The sequence below is a fragment of the Bubalus bubalis genome, chromosome 4 (genome assembly GCF_019923935.1).
Source record: "Bubalus bubalis isolate 160015118507 breed Murrah chromosome 4, NDDB_SH_1, whole genome shotgun sequence".
NCBI lineage: Eukaryota > Metazoa > Chordata > Mammalia > Artiodactyla > Bovidae > Bubalus > Bubalus bubalis.
The window spans coordinates 94,419,985-94,436,891 of NC_059160.1; the positions used below are offsets into that span (position 1 = coordinate 94,419,985).

The 16,907-nt window shown below is 41.7% G+C and overlaps 1 protein-coding gene across 6 annotated transcripts in view; it reads right to left on the minus strand.

Moving 5' to 3' along the window:
* Nucleotides 1-682: 682 nt before the first annotated feature.
* The window catches only part of CBX5 (chromobox 5), a 34,652-nt gene continuing 18,427 nt past the window's right edge, over nucleotides 683-16,907 (minus strand). For 5 of the 6 annotated variants that reach the window (XM_006063712.4, XM_006063713.4, XM_025284313.3 and 2 more), the window contains 3 exons: nucleotides 13,995-14,181; nucleotides 10,670-10,770; nucleotides 683-9,003 (listed from right to left, as the gene is read on the minus strand). In XM_006063712.4, coding sequence (XP_006063774.1) covers nucleotides 8,853-9,003; nucleotides 10,670-10,770; nucleotides 13,995-14,181 — 439 coding nt within the window. In that variant the 3' untranslated portion in view covers nucleotides 683-8,852. The remainder of the gene's footprint in view (nucleotides 9,004-10,669; nucleotides 10,771-13,994; nucleotides 14,182-16,907) is intronic. The other variant, XM_044941800.2, reaches the window with a different exon arrangement.

The following is a 16,907-nucleotide window of genomic DNA, read 5'->3' on the forward strand; positions in this document are numbered from 1 at the left end:
CCTATAACTCAGCAGCAAGAAGGGAAAACAGGAGGGGAATTGCAGATAAGAGATGGTGGAAAAGGAGAGGAGGCGCCTCTCAGCGGGTCTGGGTTCTGGCATCCCTCCGTCTTCACTGCTTGCTCCTGAGGTTCTGCCCACATTCCTATGAGATTCAGAACTGCGACAGGCTTATATTACCCAGCAAATGTTCTATCTACGTTAATTACCTACATTTTCTTTCTAATCCAACTCCCAATTGCCCGCCCCCCCATCATCAGATGCTCAATTCCTTTGGTTTTTATGAAGCAAATCAAAAAGATCAGTCATTATTTATAAACTCACATGTATTGGGATTTTCAAACCTGTTTGTCCATGTGGTTTTCCACAAATTCAGTAACTAAGAGCTGACGTTTCTGGGGTCCCTGAAAGTTAACGTTTATTCTTCCAGCCAGGCAGGCACAGAATCTGAAGGGGTTAAGGGAAGGAGCAAGGAGCAGGGTCCACTTTCTCTTATTCCCTCAGGCTTGCGCCACCCTGTGGCTGTTTGCAGAAAGTCAGAGACCAAGAGTGCTTAGAAAAAAGCCCTTTCTGTTCTCCCAGCTCTTTCAGGAACCCATGTGCTGCTACTGGCCGAGCTTAAGCCCAAATTAAGGAAGGAGGGTAAGACCCACATCTTCAAACCACCACTCAGGATCCGTACTTGAAAAGCAACCATTTATTAGAACCAATACAAGAGTATGAAAAGAGGGAAAGGGGGTGGGTGGAAGGGGGGAGAGAATGAGGTCTGCATCAGATGTCAGGTGTGGAAACACGTAAATTGCCTACTTTGAAACATTTACATTTAAAAGGCGAACATATATATATATCACTTATCCTAAAAAAAAAAAAAATCAAAAGCAGACATGTTTGGCTGAAATATAACCAAGAAACAACCAAAACTCCCCCACAAATCAAAAAGGTCCGTAGATAATTCAATTTCCCATTTTTCCATTCAGAAACCTGGCTACAAAGTGTGATTTGTTTTGCTGCTCACGATGGTACTGAGTGCTGAAAGAAAGCCAGCTCCTGGAGTCTCTCAGAGCCCACCCTGTGGGAAGGGGTGGGGAGGCCTGTGGACTGCGGGCGAACCAGCTCCTGACTACTTGGCAGGATGGCAGACGTGCTTTCTCCACCCTCCACGCCTCCCCAGAACCGCCTGGTGCTGCCGGTGCTGTGAACAGAGGAGTCCACAAAAGACCAAGAACTGGAATGTGACTGCAGCAAGGGGCCAGGACCTTGTGCTTTTTCATGGGTTACACATCTAGGGCCAAGGAGAGGGAGAGAAAGAGCCCTGTTGGGAAGAAGAGGAGCCGGCTGAGCCCCTAAACTGAGATGGAGAGTAAGGCTCTTGAGCCCACACCTGGGCAAATAGTGTCTGAGAGTTTTCCCGAACCAGAGGGAAAAAGGTCAAAGTCAGGTTCAGACTGTGGACACTGAGAAAGAGATGACAGATGCTGAAACCCGTAACTGGATGAAGCTCTCAGGAGTATCAATGCCCAATTCGGAGTGTTAATCATGTCCCTAGAAAAAAAAAATTTCCACCGTGGCTTTTTGGTGGGGGATGGAGGAAGCAGTTATGTTTATTGAACCAGCTGGTTCCTATGGGGAGGCGGCGGCTCGAGGACAGATACCTAGAAGAGGTGAAGTGACCCAGCTGTCCTGGGATCAGTTCAGGGAGGGAGAAACGTTAAGTCACGCCCACGGTGTGCACTTTGCTCCTGAGACAGCTCCAGTACGTTCCAAGCCTTAGCTCCCAACCTGCAGGGAAACAAGCAGTAGCACCCGACTCCTTAATCCAATGCTCTCAGTCTCAAACAGCCTCTTTTTGTGGATGCAAGACAGAAAATACTGTGCCGTCCCCCATAACATCCTAAGTAAGTCTGGACTATTAAGATTCCAACATTCATGAAAACACTGTCAACATCTGAACTAGCAGCTTTGATGAGGGGTGGGGGGCAGAGAACTTGCCGAGGTCACTAAGTAGTTCCAACCTTGGGACAACTCAGTGAGGACAAAAACCTAGACTTCGGCTCAAGGCATCCTCCATCGAGGACCCTAAAGTATTCTGTCAACTATGATTTACAATGCCTCACAACACCCCTGTGAGGTAGGTCAGTATTATTACCCCCATTTGACAGATGGGGAACTGAGGCATTGAAAGGAGTGACTTGCCCAAGGTCAGCCATTATGAATCAGAGGAGGAGCTTGGCACACACAGTCAGCATCCACTCAATTCTTGTTCCACACCCTGGAGCATTTTTTTTCTGAGTACACTTGAGAGCAAAAGAAGTCGGTAGGCAGATCTCTCTCTGCAAACCAGATGAACTCAATCAACCCACAAGTATTAACTGATGGCCTATTATTTATCCAGCATATGCAAGGAGTCTTGGAGAAGAAACAAACTACTTCTGAAAGTCATGCGTTAATGGGCGTTTTGAAAATAAAGTTACATTTTAAACATTAAGGGCATGAATTCTTTTATAAAGAAATACTCAGTTTACTGTATGTGAAGGACTAAGTCACACTGATTTCTCAAAGTTCTATACTGAGTAACCCAAATCCTGAAATTCAGAATGAAGCAAGACCACGCTCAAGCAGAAAGCTAAGAACCACTTCCTCAGCGGCGGTGGGGAGTGCGCTGAGCTCCACGCTGGTGGGGAAAGGCCAGCAACAGCAGTGGCAGCTTTCTCTACAGGCTCCCCTGGGAACCCTGGCACCAGCCCGCTGCTGCCACTCGTCCTTCCCCATGACACCCAGGGGTGGCAGCTTTCCACCCTTTCTGCCTCAGCTCAACCCCAGGAGTTGTGGTATCTTCACATCAGTTCAAGATGGAGACAGATGGGGACACTTATTTTTCCATTTAGGGAGAGGGTATGAAGTGGTATGAAGTGATCTTTATTAACTAGTCAGAGACTCTTGTAATATTCCTACCTCCTGCCAGAGGCCTAAATCTTTAACAAATAACAAAAGAAAAACATATCCCCACCCCTTTTGGATTTATACTGGATTCTGGTAGAAATCACTATGACTGTTATCCTAAAACTAGGGGATAAACTAAACTAAACCCACAGCCAGTCCTGGTTTAGAATCAAACCGTAAGCTACTGGAAACGGCAAAACACTGACTTGAACCTTTAAAAGTGCCGTGGTATGATGACAGTGGACCTCTTCCAAGGTCTTTTTGAAGAATCCCCAGGCAGGAAGCACCTCCTTTCCTCCATACCCACTTGCAGTAGCCAGAGCAACAGGATCCTACGTGCATCAGAAGCTCAAACAGTGAGTTAACACACACAGCATCACGTCCACCAGGGATACTCTAGTTCCAGGAAGGACCGACAACTGCAAGACCTAAATACAACCTTTTCTCATTGACTGCTGATCACACTGGGTAAGGCCAGGTGATGCGCAAGTTCAAGACTGATTAAAGCAGCGGTGACAGTTCAGGGTCAGCCTGCATCAGAATTCCTCAGAAAGCATGACAAACAGGCCACCGGGGCCTGGGTCAACTGTGAGGGTCACACTCACCAACGCCGGGGGACATCACCAAATTAAAAAAGAAAAAGAGAAAAAGGAGAGGAGAGAATGACAAGATAAAAAGTTCATTGCATTCAATTTGGCCTAATTTCTTGATAATAGTTTCCTATTAGATTTTCTGATTAATACTGATGGCTCTTACCTAGGCTGTGATAATTAGGTTTTGATCTATTGTGACATTAATGATCACAATCAGTTGACTTTGAAATTGTCTTAATTAATGGCTCTTCCGTTGTTGGCTGCCTCCAGTGCAGGGTCTGTCCCCTCCCCTACCACCTTGTTTTAACTCCTCCTCCTACTGACCTCAGAGACAAACAGCAGGAGGATCACTTTATTCCAATGAACCAAGATTTTAAACTATCTTAAGACATTTCTCTGACAGAGGAGCAACATGAGACGTTAAGTGAAATGAGGATCAGAACGAAAGGCTAGAAAACATGCTCTCAACAAAGAGGAAACATTCCATCTGAGAAAACAGTCAGAGTAAAGCACGATGTTAAAGTGGCAAACGACAAGCTGAAGAAACTCTAAAAAGACAAGATGAGGTAGTTTAAAATTCAAGAAATTCAGCGCAAGCAAAAAGAAACTAGAATTTTTATGAAGCTATCCAAAGAACCTTCACCTTTTAGTCAACTTTCAATTATCCAACTCTCAATTATGCAGGCAGAGAAAAGTATCATTCTTCCTGTGGTCACATGGTCAGAACTAGGACATTTCTTAAGGTCAGACTGTTTCTCAGCATGGCTCTCTTAGCATGGCTCGGCCTCATCCTGGACCTCCCCAGACGGATTAAGTCCAAAACTCCAGGTCACATGTATTTCTGGGAGGTTTCCGCATAACTGACACAGTATCTGCTTAGAAATCACCATTTTGCAGCATGAAATAAAACTACACTGTCCAGAACAGAGGTCCAGGTGTCACCAGATGGGCCCAAGCCTTCTTTTCAGCACATTGGAAAGTATGTCCCTGTTTTAGGCTCCAAGTCAGCCTCATGTTAATTCCTTCAAAAAGCATGAGAAACTGAAAAGGGTGTGAGCAACCGTTGATCTACAAGGAATACATTTTACAGAATCTATGATGATAACAACACAAAACTGGCTGTGCAACATAGTCGATGCTTTCCACAAGTGAGGATTAACTATACAATTAAATACTTCAGCAAAGAACCTAGGGACCAGAGCCAGGGGTTCTCAACCCCCACTTAACCTGTTGTTCTCTCTCAGGAGTAGCATTTCTAACTAAGCCTGTTATCTTTACTTTCTGGGCTAAAACAAGCCCTTGCAGTTCATCTATGGCCAGTTACCTTGGTTCATCCAAGGTCACAGATCTTTTCTACACACGCACCTAACCATCACCCGACTACTCTAGAACCACAAACTACACCAACCAGTGGTCTCTGCCCCAAAATGTAAAATGTGCCCACTTGTAACATTTATTACACTATGCAGCAGTATGGAAATTCTTTGAGGTCAGAGACTGCATCTTTTTGAACTTTGTATCCCCAGGGCCAAAATAATGGCCACTGAATGAAGTAAATGCTGGTGTACACTAATGTGACTGACAGGAACTGGACAGCTCAATACAAACCCACTGTGACTAACTGGGCGGGTGGGGGCCCCAATTCTGAGCATATGCTCTTAGGGGCAAGCCAGGTAACACCTCTAGTTTTGAAAAACCTAACTTTTATGATTAGTGGTAGAGCCAAAATGAAAAAAATACACTGGGTTCAGACCTTTCCTCTCTCTGTCCTGACAGGTATGCTTGCTTGGTGGTCTAATTACAATAGTACACATCTCAGCACTCTTAACCTTCACTCTAAAAACCTAAACCAGAAGGATGGAGTTACGGCTGCCAAACAAGCTTTTCCTTTGACCCCGTTTGTGAGAAACCATTTCCACATCTCAAATCTAATGACATAACCCTTCCTGAGGTTCTTGTGCCACCGTGAACTTACTTTAGGCCCCAGAATTCAAACCCTAAGGGCAAAGACAATCACTCGCTGGATTCCTCTGACCCCTCTGTACCTTAGCTAAGCTGGGCTAAACAGAGATCCAACCAAATGACAAGATGAAAATCACAAGCACTTTCCCCCAGGCCCCAGGATTTGGCCTAAAAATAAGGAAATTGAACTGCAGGGAGGCTACAGCACAGGAACAAAGAGTTAAGAATAACTGAAAACTGCCCAAGAACAAGACCAGCTTTTCTTCAACAAAAGTACTATAGATATATGGCTGAGGGACTGCCAAGAACCATCTAGACTTTTGAGTGTTAGAACGCACAGGAAAGCTGGAGTGCAGAAGGAAAAATGATATGGCCCTCTCCAGGTTAAAAACGGGTGCTTCCATCAGGGCTGACATTCTCTAACAGCTGATCTTAACATGAGGGCTTCTGCCCAGCCCAGGGCTCAGGGAAGCTAGCTATGCTGATTTGGTAGACTCTGGTGCTCACAGCTCTGCTACATTCTGTGGAAGGAGAAATCCTTGAATGCTGATTACAAGAAGAAACTCAGCAATAGGAAGATGTTTTGAAAGAGGACGAACAGGAAAAACACACTTTGAGCACCTGAGACCTAGGTATTTAAGACTGCTTAGCCCAGGGCTACTAACTCTTCTGAGAGGAGAAAGCCCCATGAAAGCAGGTTTCTGTTCGAGGCTGCAATTCTCCAAGGGCCTGGACAGCTACTTGACACCATCAAATGCCCGAGGCACAGACAGGCATCTAGTTTCCTTTCTTCTGAAGGGCTGAGATGAGTACTGGCGGCTGGCTCCTTCTTTCCTACAGAACTGGCTGTGGATAGGCAGGGAGAGAACAAGTTGTTTGGGCAGCACACAGTATAAGACCTTGATTTCAATAACTGTGGACAGAAAAAGATGAATGAAGTGAAAACTAAAGTATTAAAGCAGTGATGAATAGTAGATAATCCTGGGGGTTTTTTGTTGAAAGAAATCAGATTTTGATGAATGTCTTAAACATTACCCATAACCCTGGCAACCATGTGTCCCAGGTTTCTCAAGACCAATCTCAGTACCAAATAATTGGGCTGGTTTTTGTCCATGGCCTAGATTTGCGCTCTAAAAACATGGTCACTGTACTCTGTTTACATGCCCACTCCTCCTGGGAGACAGACACTAGCCACATGGATGAGCTGTCCTTTTCTCCACCTGGAAATCGAGACCCGGATGGTCTCCTTGGCAGCTCTGGCCTATTTGTTCTGTTCTAGCACATCCTAATTGATATCCTTAGTTACTTGCATGAAAGACCTCTTTTCTGACCAACCTTTCTTTCACATGCCCATCAGATTAAGTACTAACAACTGTCAATTATCCAGCACTTGATCTAGGCCTTTAATTCCTTTAGTTAAAGAAGATGGAGAGTAAACTCCTACCCATTTGAGGTGTGGGTTATGAGTTCTCACCCAATCACATTACCATTCAGAAGGCTTTTCCTGGATGGCTAAAACCAAAAGCTTCATTGTTCCAGTCTGTCATGTCACTGCAACAGCTGTCTTCTCAACTGTGCGGTATAATCTTTGACATAATTTATACAAGCACACAGAATTCAATCAGCAGCTGAGCAGGGAAGCAATGTTAACAAATGCTATGAATGGGTATATGATTTGCATATTATTTGGCTCATCTGTGAACTGCAGCAATCTCTTCATTCCCCTCATTACTCTAAAAAATCTAGAGATGGTTGAATGCTCCTGGCCAGACAGCTATGTTTTAAAAATCAAAAGCAACCACAAAAACAACCTCAATGGCTGGTGAACTCTAGAGTTAAGGCTATTTCAAGCACTTATTCTTATTTCCTCAGCTTCAGGCTGGGACAAGGATGCTCAAAACCCTGCTATTTCCTGACTTTTAGTCTTGATTCTCTAGCCCCCTTTAACTACAAGAAAAAAAGGGAAAAGAGAAGTAGGGTGTTTCTTGGGGAACAAAGGCTGAAGGCTATAATCAGAAAAATAACCTCTCAACATAATGGCAAAGCAGGAAGAAGCCAAAAAAGAAATACTTTGCTGAGTTGGGGAGAGGTTGTGTCAACATGCCAGGGCCTGTCATTCTCGGAGGTCGATAGTCTTCCATAGAAATTAATTAAAAAAAAAAATAAAATCCAACTAAGAGTCTGAGGGTGGAAAAAGGGAAGGGCATTAACACTTTGGGGACTCTTGGTGGCAAATCCAGAAGTCAACAAAGCAAGGAATTTATGATTATAAATGCTATGAATATTTAAAATTGATACTGTGGCCAGTGGCTCCCCTCCAAGAATTCCCCACTGAAAATAATGGCATGGAGGGGAAAGTGGGGTCCACTGAGAAGTCTGAAGCCTCTTTGGTAACACGACTGCTTTGGGAGGCCACAAAAGTTGGCAGGGTTGGAGGGTGCCTAGCACCTTGGCACAAGCACCAGGCAGTCACTCACACCTACATAAATATATAATCCAAATGAGATGGAAGGAAATAATACATACATACCAAATGTGATAATAAAGACAATTGTATCCTACCCCATCATCCTCATGTACTAATAGCTACAAATTTCCACAGTTAATAATCTTGTCATTTTATAACAGACTTCACCAACTTGCAGAAGCCGAATCAGGGATTGCTAAGAAATAAGGCCAAAAGTCCTGGGGCTAGAAGGAGTGCCTTGACAAATCTGAATGTAAAATTTCAAGCCCTCCAAAGGATGCCGCTCTTCTGGGAGGATGGTGAGGATGAACAACAGAGGGTGGCCCAGAAGACCACATCAGGAACCCTGTATTCTCCTGGGTAGAGCTGAATGAGGTTGGGGAAGCCCCAACAGGTAGGCAGTTGCTGTTGGCTTTTTTAAAAGACGGGCAACATCTTTTCCATCCCAACATCTCAAAACAAAGGCTAGCTGGTCATCAATATGTTCTAAGAGCCAAAGCAAGAAACCAAAATTCAACATCATTATAACAAAATCCCCCACCTAAAAAGCAACCGACCCCGAAAGATCAAGACTCTAAGGTGACTAAAAAGTTAAAATTCATCTTGAGGTCACAGGGGAGCAGAAGGGAGAGAGAGCAGGGCAAAGGAAAAAATGGTGGGAATTACACACAGTATGTAAATGCCTGGTCTTCACAGAGAGACACTTATCATGAATCAGACCATCAGTTATGTTACAAGAGAACCAATACCAACATTTCTCCTGTGGAGCACAGTGATAAGCACATTTTTTATGGATGTGTTTAGGATAGAAGGGGGTGGGTAGAAAGGAGAGGAGGCAGGGAGCTGAATGTATTATGTACAAAGAGAAATGACAGAGACCACCCCCTCCTTTAGCTCTTTGCTGTTTCTTTCTCTTTGTTTTCCGCATCCTCAGGATATGCATGCCACGTCAGTCTCTCTTCATAAAATGCTATCACAATTTGTGGGCATTTAACATTAGCTTCTTTTGCAAGAACCAGGTCTGCTTCATCCGTGTCTTTCCTGGAGAGAAAGAATATGAGACTTAGAAGAGAGGAAGAATGAGAGTCTGTCCAAACACTCGTTTGTTACTGAATTATGAATTAGCTGACTTGATTTCCTCTCCATCAAAGGGAAAAGGATCCTAACGGCTCCCAATTTCAAGGAGAAATTTAAGTCAATGAATCAAATTGTTAGTAAACATCGTTTAATGACTACATCAGGAAGAAACAGAAGACTTCAGCTAGAATAGATGGAACACATAGTGGGTTTAATTAAAAGGCTGAAAATTAAACTACTATATAAATTCTGCTTTCATAAGTTTTATTTGTGTGTATGAGCATGTGAGTGAACACACAATCAAAGCTACATTCAGCCCTATTGATTACGCATAAATTGCTCAATCCAGTTTCTGGATCATCTGGATCATGAAAGGGTCCTAACCCTCCTCATCTTCTGGCCTTTTAAACACTCATCCTTTTGGTCAGAACTGTAGGTTGGAACAATGAGAAAATAGAGTCAGCAAAGAATGTAAAACCTAGTCACTAAAATGAAATGCAGGAATTAGCTGCAAATTTCAATTACCCAAGTTACACTTTTTACTATCCAGTGTAACAAAAACAACAAAAATCTAGCAAGTTCCTTAACCAGGATTCCAAATCAAGAAAAAAAAAAATTTTTTTAATTAACATTCCACTGAGATGTGGGAAAAGACAACTAACTTCTTTCTTCCCCCCTCCACCTAACTTCTTTTCTAGAAAATGGAGATGCTGAACTCATGGAGGTAAGCATTATGGGTAGGAAGAGGAGGGGGAAAACACACAGCTTAGAGCAGCTACCCAAATTTGGACTGTGGTGGAAAAAGCTAGTTAATATGTGAATGTAAATCGTTAAGTTCCACATATGGCTAAGTGGGAAAAGCAGTCAATACAGCTCCTGACTTTGGACAGATTATAGTGATTCTTCAAATATAGGCTTCTGGGTAATCTACCAGCAAAATTACGATCAGATAAAATATTAAACCTCCTGACTATCCAACTTTTAAGCTAATTAGCTTCCTTAGTGGCACTGTAGCAGGAACCCTCTATTTAGAGATGAAACTTAAATCACAAGCCAGAACACTTGGAAACAGAAAGGCAGGGGGGCTGCACCATAAATCACTCTGACTCTAAGAAACCAAGCTGAGGGGAAGCAACTACACTTTTCTCTAAGAGCTATTCCCTCTACCGGATGAAATAACCTGTGCTTTGGCTAGTATTATCCTTAATGCTGTTTGTTAAAGATTACTTTTCTCTTTTAGACATTATTCAGCGGTCTTGGTCTACAGTGGTGGCAGAAAGCCTCACTCAATTTCTATCCCATGGCCACAGGCTCATGGTGTAACGGTAAATGATTCAGAACTGTGTAAATAAATGGTTAGGTCATGTTTATATGTTTCCTACCTCAATTCTACCATTTTCTGGTATGTGGGCTAATGTAATTTGGCTTAATACCAAAGTTTTACAATCTTAAATCCACTCTGAACCACAATTCCCATTTAATACTGACAGCTGGTATCAGTTAAAAATTTAGATCCCTGACAATCACAATTCTTAGTTGGGGAATACTCAGTCTTCCCTCCCTATCTTCCATACGAATTCAAGTCACTGCAAAGAAACACAATTGCAGAGGGAGGCCCAATCTCTCTCACCATTTCATTAGGAACATTAAGTCGCCACAGGAATCTGTCGCCCCTATGATCTTTTCTGGTTCCAGTCCTCTCTCAAAGCCCCGAGCGATATCATTGCTCTGCTATAAACAGAAGATGAAGAAAGGTTACAGCTTGGAGGTAAGAGTAAAAAACCTCCCTGTTTCTCAGCTCAATAAAGCACAACCTAAGTTAATATTACTGGATACCATTTTGGTCACTCAATTCATAAAGTTCTTAGAACTGCAGAAATACAATACTGCGTCAGCCAGTAACAGAGATGCTAAGAGCTATTTTGCAGGAAGATGCAGCTGTCCTCTTAGTATTCCGTCAAAGGACTGGGAGTGGCCCCTAAAACTGCTTAATATCCCTTAAATATTCTGGAGTCATCATCTAGGAACTCCTCTCATCCCCTAATCTAATATCCTTAAACTTGCTTCTCAGGTGATAAACAAGTCCAGGTGAACTAAATCATTTTTCATTTTATAAACTTCAAGTATACCACCTCTCAATCTGGAGTTTATTCTCTGGACTTGCAGTTCACCTAACACTGACCAGTATTTTTAATACTTCTTTTCACATAGCCATCTGTACTTACAAATGAACAGTGATTAAGATTAAGTAGGGATTCAAAGAACTACCGTAAAATAGCAAATTTCTTTCAGAGATCACATATTATAATCCCCATGCACTGGGGAAGAGGCCCTGATCTGTGCCTGTCCCCTCCTGATGGAGATAGGCCATTAGCTTTATAGAGTAAACTGGAGAGGGATTTAAAACAAAAAAAATTCTGTAGGGGATTATTCAAACTTGGTAAAATTGCAATCATGCAATCTAGATAAGGAGCATAGGATTTGATTCAGGTGCGATGGCACTGGTGCGAGCAAAATGGTGAAATTTTATACAAACCAGGTAATTTAAACAACCTTACTATGGAAGATAATGCCAACTTATCTAATGGTAACACAAAAAAGACTTAGAAAGACTACCCAAATGAACTAAATCGCCAATGTCTGATATTCATGATAAAATCTCTGATCTGCCGTTCACTTTGCTTTCTTCTGAGAGATACAAAGCCTTCAGCATCCAGGTGGTCCCAAAGATACCAGGACCTGCACTGAGCAGGAAATCCCATGCATGAATCAGGGGACATACAGGCTCAAAAGCATAGCCTCTTTTGGGGGCGCTTAAAGGGAGGAGGTTCCCAGATGTGCACACAGCTGCTCACAGCTGGAATGCTGGCACAGCAACCAAGTCGTAAATCATAGCTGGCGGCTGAAAACAGTTTGCCACATAGGGAGGGAAGAGAAGAAAAATGTTCAAGCTGCTGAAAAGGAGCCAAGGCGAGGAAAATGCTAAAATCATCACACAGGCAGTAATCTTAAATCAGGCATAATGCCGACTAACAAATTTCTTCTGCAGTGGTCTAAAGAAAGAAACGAAATCCCCTCCTGCACCTTTAAAATATACAATCACCTATCTTCCCAGCTGCCTACATGACAGCCATCAGCACTGCTGAGAACGCTGCCAGGGGCCCCAGATGAACATTACAATGTAAGGGACATGTGTGTGGGGGGCTGGTTTTCAAGGTCGGCAGCATGAAAACCTGGCCTAGGAACCAAACTCTGCACTGGCCAGTGTCTCAAAGTCAGATTGCTCCTTTTTTTTTGCCCCCTCCCCCAGACTGCTCCTTTTTAAAAGAACAGAAACCTTAGGTTGAGGAAATACACACTGCATGTCAAAAATGGCTACAGAAGTCATGCTGTGTTGTTTCTTGGTCTCTTTACTTAGCTGGAAAATGCATCAAATGACAAAAACCAGAATACAAAGGACTAATAAAAAAGTAAAAAGAAAGATAGACCCAAGTCTTAGCTCCTTAGAGAAGGGAAGGCATTTTCAAATTATTGACTAGTATGTTATATCATAATGATATGCACACCTCACCAGAACAGGGCCGTTTTAAAAAATAAGATTGCAAAAAATAAAATTAATCAGGGAAACAAACAAAATACTAGCGTCCACTTTCACTGACAGCCTCCAATCTTTCATTCTTATTTCAATTCTTTTTGGAAAGTTCTTCTCCCATTTTCTCTCCTCTGGAGACCAGGAATCACCTGTGTAAGTCGCTAGAAAATACTAACGCACAGGTCCAACCCACAGAAATTTGAATTTTATTGGTCTGGAGTGCATCTTGGGCACCGGAGGCTTTTGAAACACCCGCCTGCCCCCCTGCCATGAGTCTAATATGCAGCCAGGGCTGGGAACTAATGTGTCTAATATGCAGCCAGGGCTGGGAACTAATGCTCTAGCAAGATGGGTATCCAAGGAGAATGAAGATAAATATGGATGCTTATGGCAGGGATGCTAGAAGATTCAGAAGCAGACTTACACTTTTATTGTATTAAACTTTAAGGGTATGATATATCCTTCACCACAAAAGACTTCACAACCTTGAAATTAATAAAAGGAATGGAAGCACAGATGGAAAAGATATAGATGAGAAAAAAAAGACAGGAACAGTGCTTATGGCCACTTAACAGCTAAATATCAGAAGGATTAAAAAAACTGAATCAAACCAAAATTTCATAAACACATTTTCAAAACTGAACAATAAAAAGATTCCAAAGGAAGATGAAAATTAATTTATTTGAAGCATGTAAAAATACAATAGGATCAAGAGAGACTATACATGCCACTATACTGTTAACTTTAAAATGGTTAATTGGGGACTTTCCTGACGGTCCAGTGGTTAAGACTATGCACTCCCAATGCAGGGGGCATGGGTTTGATTCTGGTCAGGGAATTAAGATCCCACATGTGTTGGTGTGGCCATAAATAAATAATTTAAAAATAAAATAAAATGGTTAGTTGTATGTTATGTGATTTCACCTTAGTTAAGAAAGACTATAAAGGGTTAAATTTAAGTGCTATCTTTGGAATAAAAGAAGTGAAGTGGTAGATATTTTAAAGCTTCTTTCTATCCCTAAAAAATTCACTAAAGCCTCTCTGTAAGACAACTCAGCCACCTATTCACAAAAAAGGCACAGAGTGGCTGAATGTTTTACAGGGATTTAATTTTGCCACCTTAGCACAATTCAGTGGACACATATTACATTTCTTACACAGCCAGGAGGGGGCGCTGTAGTGGATCAACAACACTCCCCAGGGAACGCTCGTGTTCAACAATCTGCCTTACAGGCCATCCTTAGAATAAAAACAACCAAAACAGTGCCCCTTTTTTTTGGGTGGAGCGAGGAGGAAGCACCGGAAGCAGAAGAGTGGGGGATTGGGGAGGGGGGGGCGGGAGGAGAGGAGAAATAAAGCTTACCTCTCTCTTTTTTTTGGATTTGATATCATCAGCACTGTTTGAGAAATTGGATTTCCTCTTGTTACTTTCTGATTTCTCCCTGGGTTTGTTATTTTCACCCTCCTTCATCTTCTTATACTTTTTCATAAACTCAGAAATTAGCTCAGGGCAATCCAAGTTTTTCTCAGGTTCCCAAGTATTGTGCTCCCTGGGCAAGAATGGAGAAAAAAGGAAAGACATGAAGAAGTTTTGGGGTAGGAGGGAATCCAATACTTTACAGAAGACAAGTAGGCAAAAAGGGAATAGAATCCCTATGCTTAAAGGAGATAATAAATTTGATTCTAGAAATCTATCCAATATATCGACACATACACACACACAAACTTGCACACAATTATAGCAGCATTTTAGTAGTCAAAGACAGAAAACAATTCAAATACTTACCAACAGGCGAACAGATAAACATAACATGGTATATCCATACAATGAAATACTATTCAGCAACAAAAAAGGAACATAATACTAATATATGCTACAACATGGAAGAACGTCAAGACTGTGCTAAGTTAAAACTAAACAGATGCAAAACACCATACACTGATTCCATTTATATGAAATGTCTAGGAAAGACATTTAAAAACAGAAAGCTGATCAGTAGTTCCTTGTGGCTGGAGCTTGCAATTAAATACAAAAATGTTCAAGGGAATTTGGGGAGGTTACGGAAATGTTCTAAAACTGGACTATGCTGATGGTTGCACAACTCTAAAAATTTACCAGAAATCACTGAATTGTATACTTTCAATAAATGAATTTTATGGTATGTAAACTGTGTATCAATAAACCTGCTAAACACTCAAATATAAGCTCTGCTTTGTAAGTGGCAAATGTGATTTCATACATCATCTATGTAAATCCTGAAGAGAGGACAATTAATTATGTCTTAATTATGTTACTTATATTTCCAAGAAATGCCAACAAATTGTTGGAAGGCTTAAGTAGTTAATTAGAAAAAAAAGGCAGTTAAGGGCTTAAATCATTAGAATATAAGCGAACCATAAAAAGGAAAAGACTCAAAATTGGGATTTGGAGTGCATTAATTAATTCATTGCTCTGGATTCAAGTCTACTGTCACTAGGTAATCAAAACGCATTTCTGTATTAATAAGCAAAAATAATTCAAGTTAAATAACTGTGTCTAATTAAACTTGGATCAAAGGGAGTCCTTCTATGAGGAAAATAAGTTTGCATTCACAAACTTGTTCTCTGTATTCCCAGCATGGATTTTAGAAGTGCAAAACACCAATACCAATAGCAGGTTATGTAATGAAAGCAAGAAATTTATCTTCTTTGGGAAAAACCAGACCAGGCATCCTCTTCACTCCTAGCCAGTGGCAGAGGTTCTTTCATTAAGAACTAGCTACATCAAGATATATCTGTACATATATCACAGACACAGTTTCTATTATCCCTTCACTGACTTAGGAAATATTTTTTACATTTATGCACTATTTATTTTAGATACTTTATTAAAAAACAAAAACAATGTAGTATCTTTAAGAATGGTTTGAACACATGCTATAACTTAATAGTGACGGAAAAATCTGAGATATTTACTCTAGACTTCAGCTTTCTGCAAAAAGAGCTTAAGAATGAAACAAAGTTTATTTCTAAATCATTTGAGCTAAAACTGGAAAGCCTCTCCCTCACAGCTCTTCTTTCAGCCAAAAAAAAAAAAAATCCTCGTACAATAACTTCTCCCAAATTCACAGATATATATAGTTTACTATCCCAGGAGAATTAAGGCACTAAAACCAAGAGGCATGCCAACACTGTAGTACAGTAAGCAAGCGAAGACGCGGAGGTAGGAGAAGAATCTCTGTTGCCTCCAAGGAAAGCCAATCTTCTAACGGGATTATCCCTTCCCCACCAGGTTAGTATTGTTTCTACATCAATCAGTTTTCACCCAAAAGACAACATGGTATAACTTACAAAGAATTTGGATTTTAGCACCGAAGAAATGTGATGCTGGATCCTTGTTTTAGCATGTTATCAGGTATGTTATCTCTGGTAAACAATTAATTTCCTCATCTGTAAACTGAAAATACCTCTAAAGGCTGTTATGAGAATTACAGAGAACACATGAGGTAGGATATAACCACTGCCTAGCAAACAGGAGGTACTTAGTTGTGGACAATGTTGAAGGGGCACCATCTGTCTCAGTCTTTAATGAAACTCTGGATACTTTTGAAAAACTCAGGACAAATGTTAATCCATCCACCCTAAATCTTTTCTTTACCTCTTTTATCTATGTAAGGTACCAACAGCTCAACTACACAGTCTTCAAATTCTTCAAAACACCCAACAATTTCCAGTGACGATTCAATGGGCCAAATAAACACTCTTAAAGTCTTCAGGTGTATTTTTGTTTTTTAAACATTTATTTTTTGGCTGTGGTGGATCTTCGCTGTTACACTCAAGCTTTCTCTAGTTGCAGCAAGCAGGGGCTACTCTTCGTTGCGGTGTGCAGGCTTCTCATTGCGTTGGCTTCTCCTGTTGCACAGCACAGGCTCTAGAGTGCTGGCTCAGTTGTGTTACACAGGGCTTAGCTGCTCTGAAATATGTGGGATCTTCCTGGACCAGGGATCACACCAGTGTCCCCTCCATTGCAAGGCAGATTCTCAACCCCTGGACCACCAGGGAAGCCCCCTTCATGAAGGTGTATTTTAATTCCTATCTCATGATGCTCTAGGCCTCTCAAATCTGTATGCTCAACTCTAGAGGATGCCGCTTCTTTAGAAATATGGCGGGCATATTCTGACTGCCGTGCGACCCACATTTAGTTCTCTCTGTGCTACAAATGCTAAGAATCCTGCAGTGCATGAGCCGTCCCGCCTAAAATCCCAACAATGCTCCAGATGAGAAACTTGATTCCCTT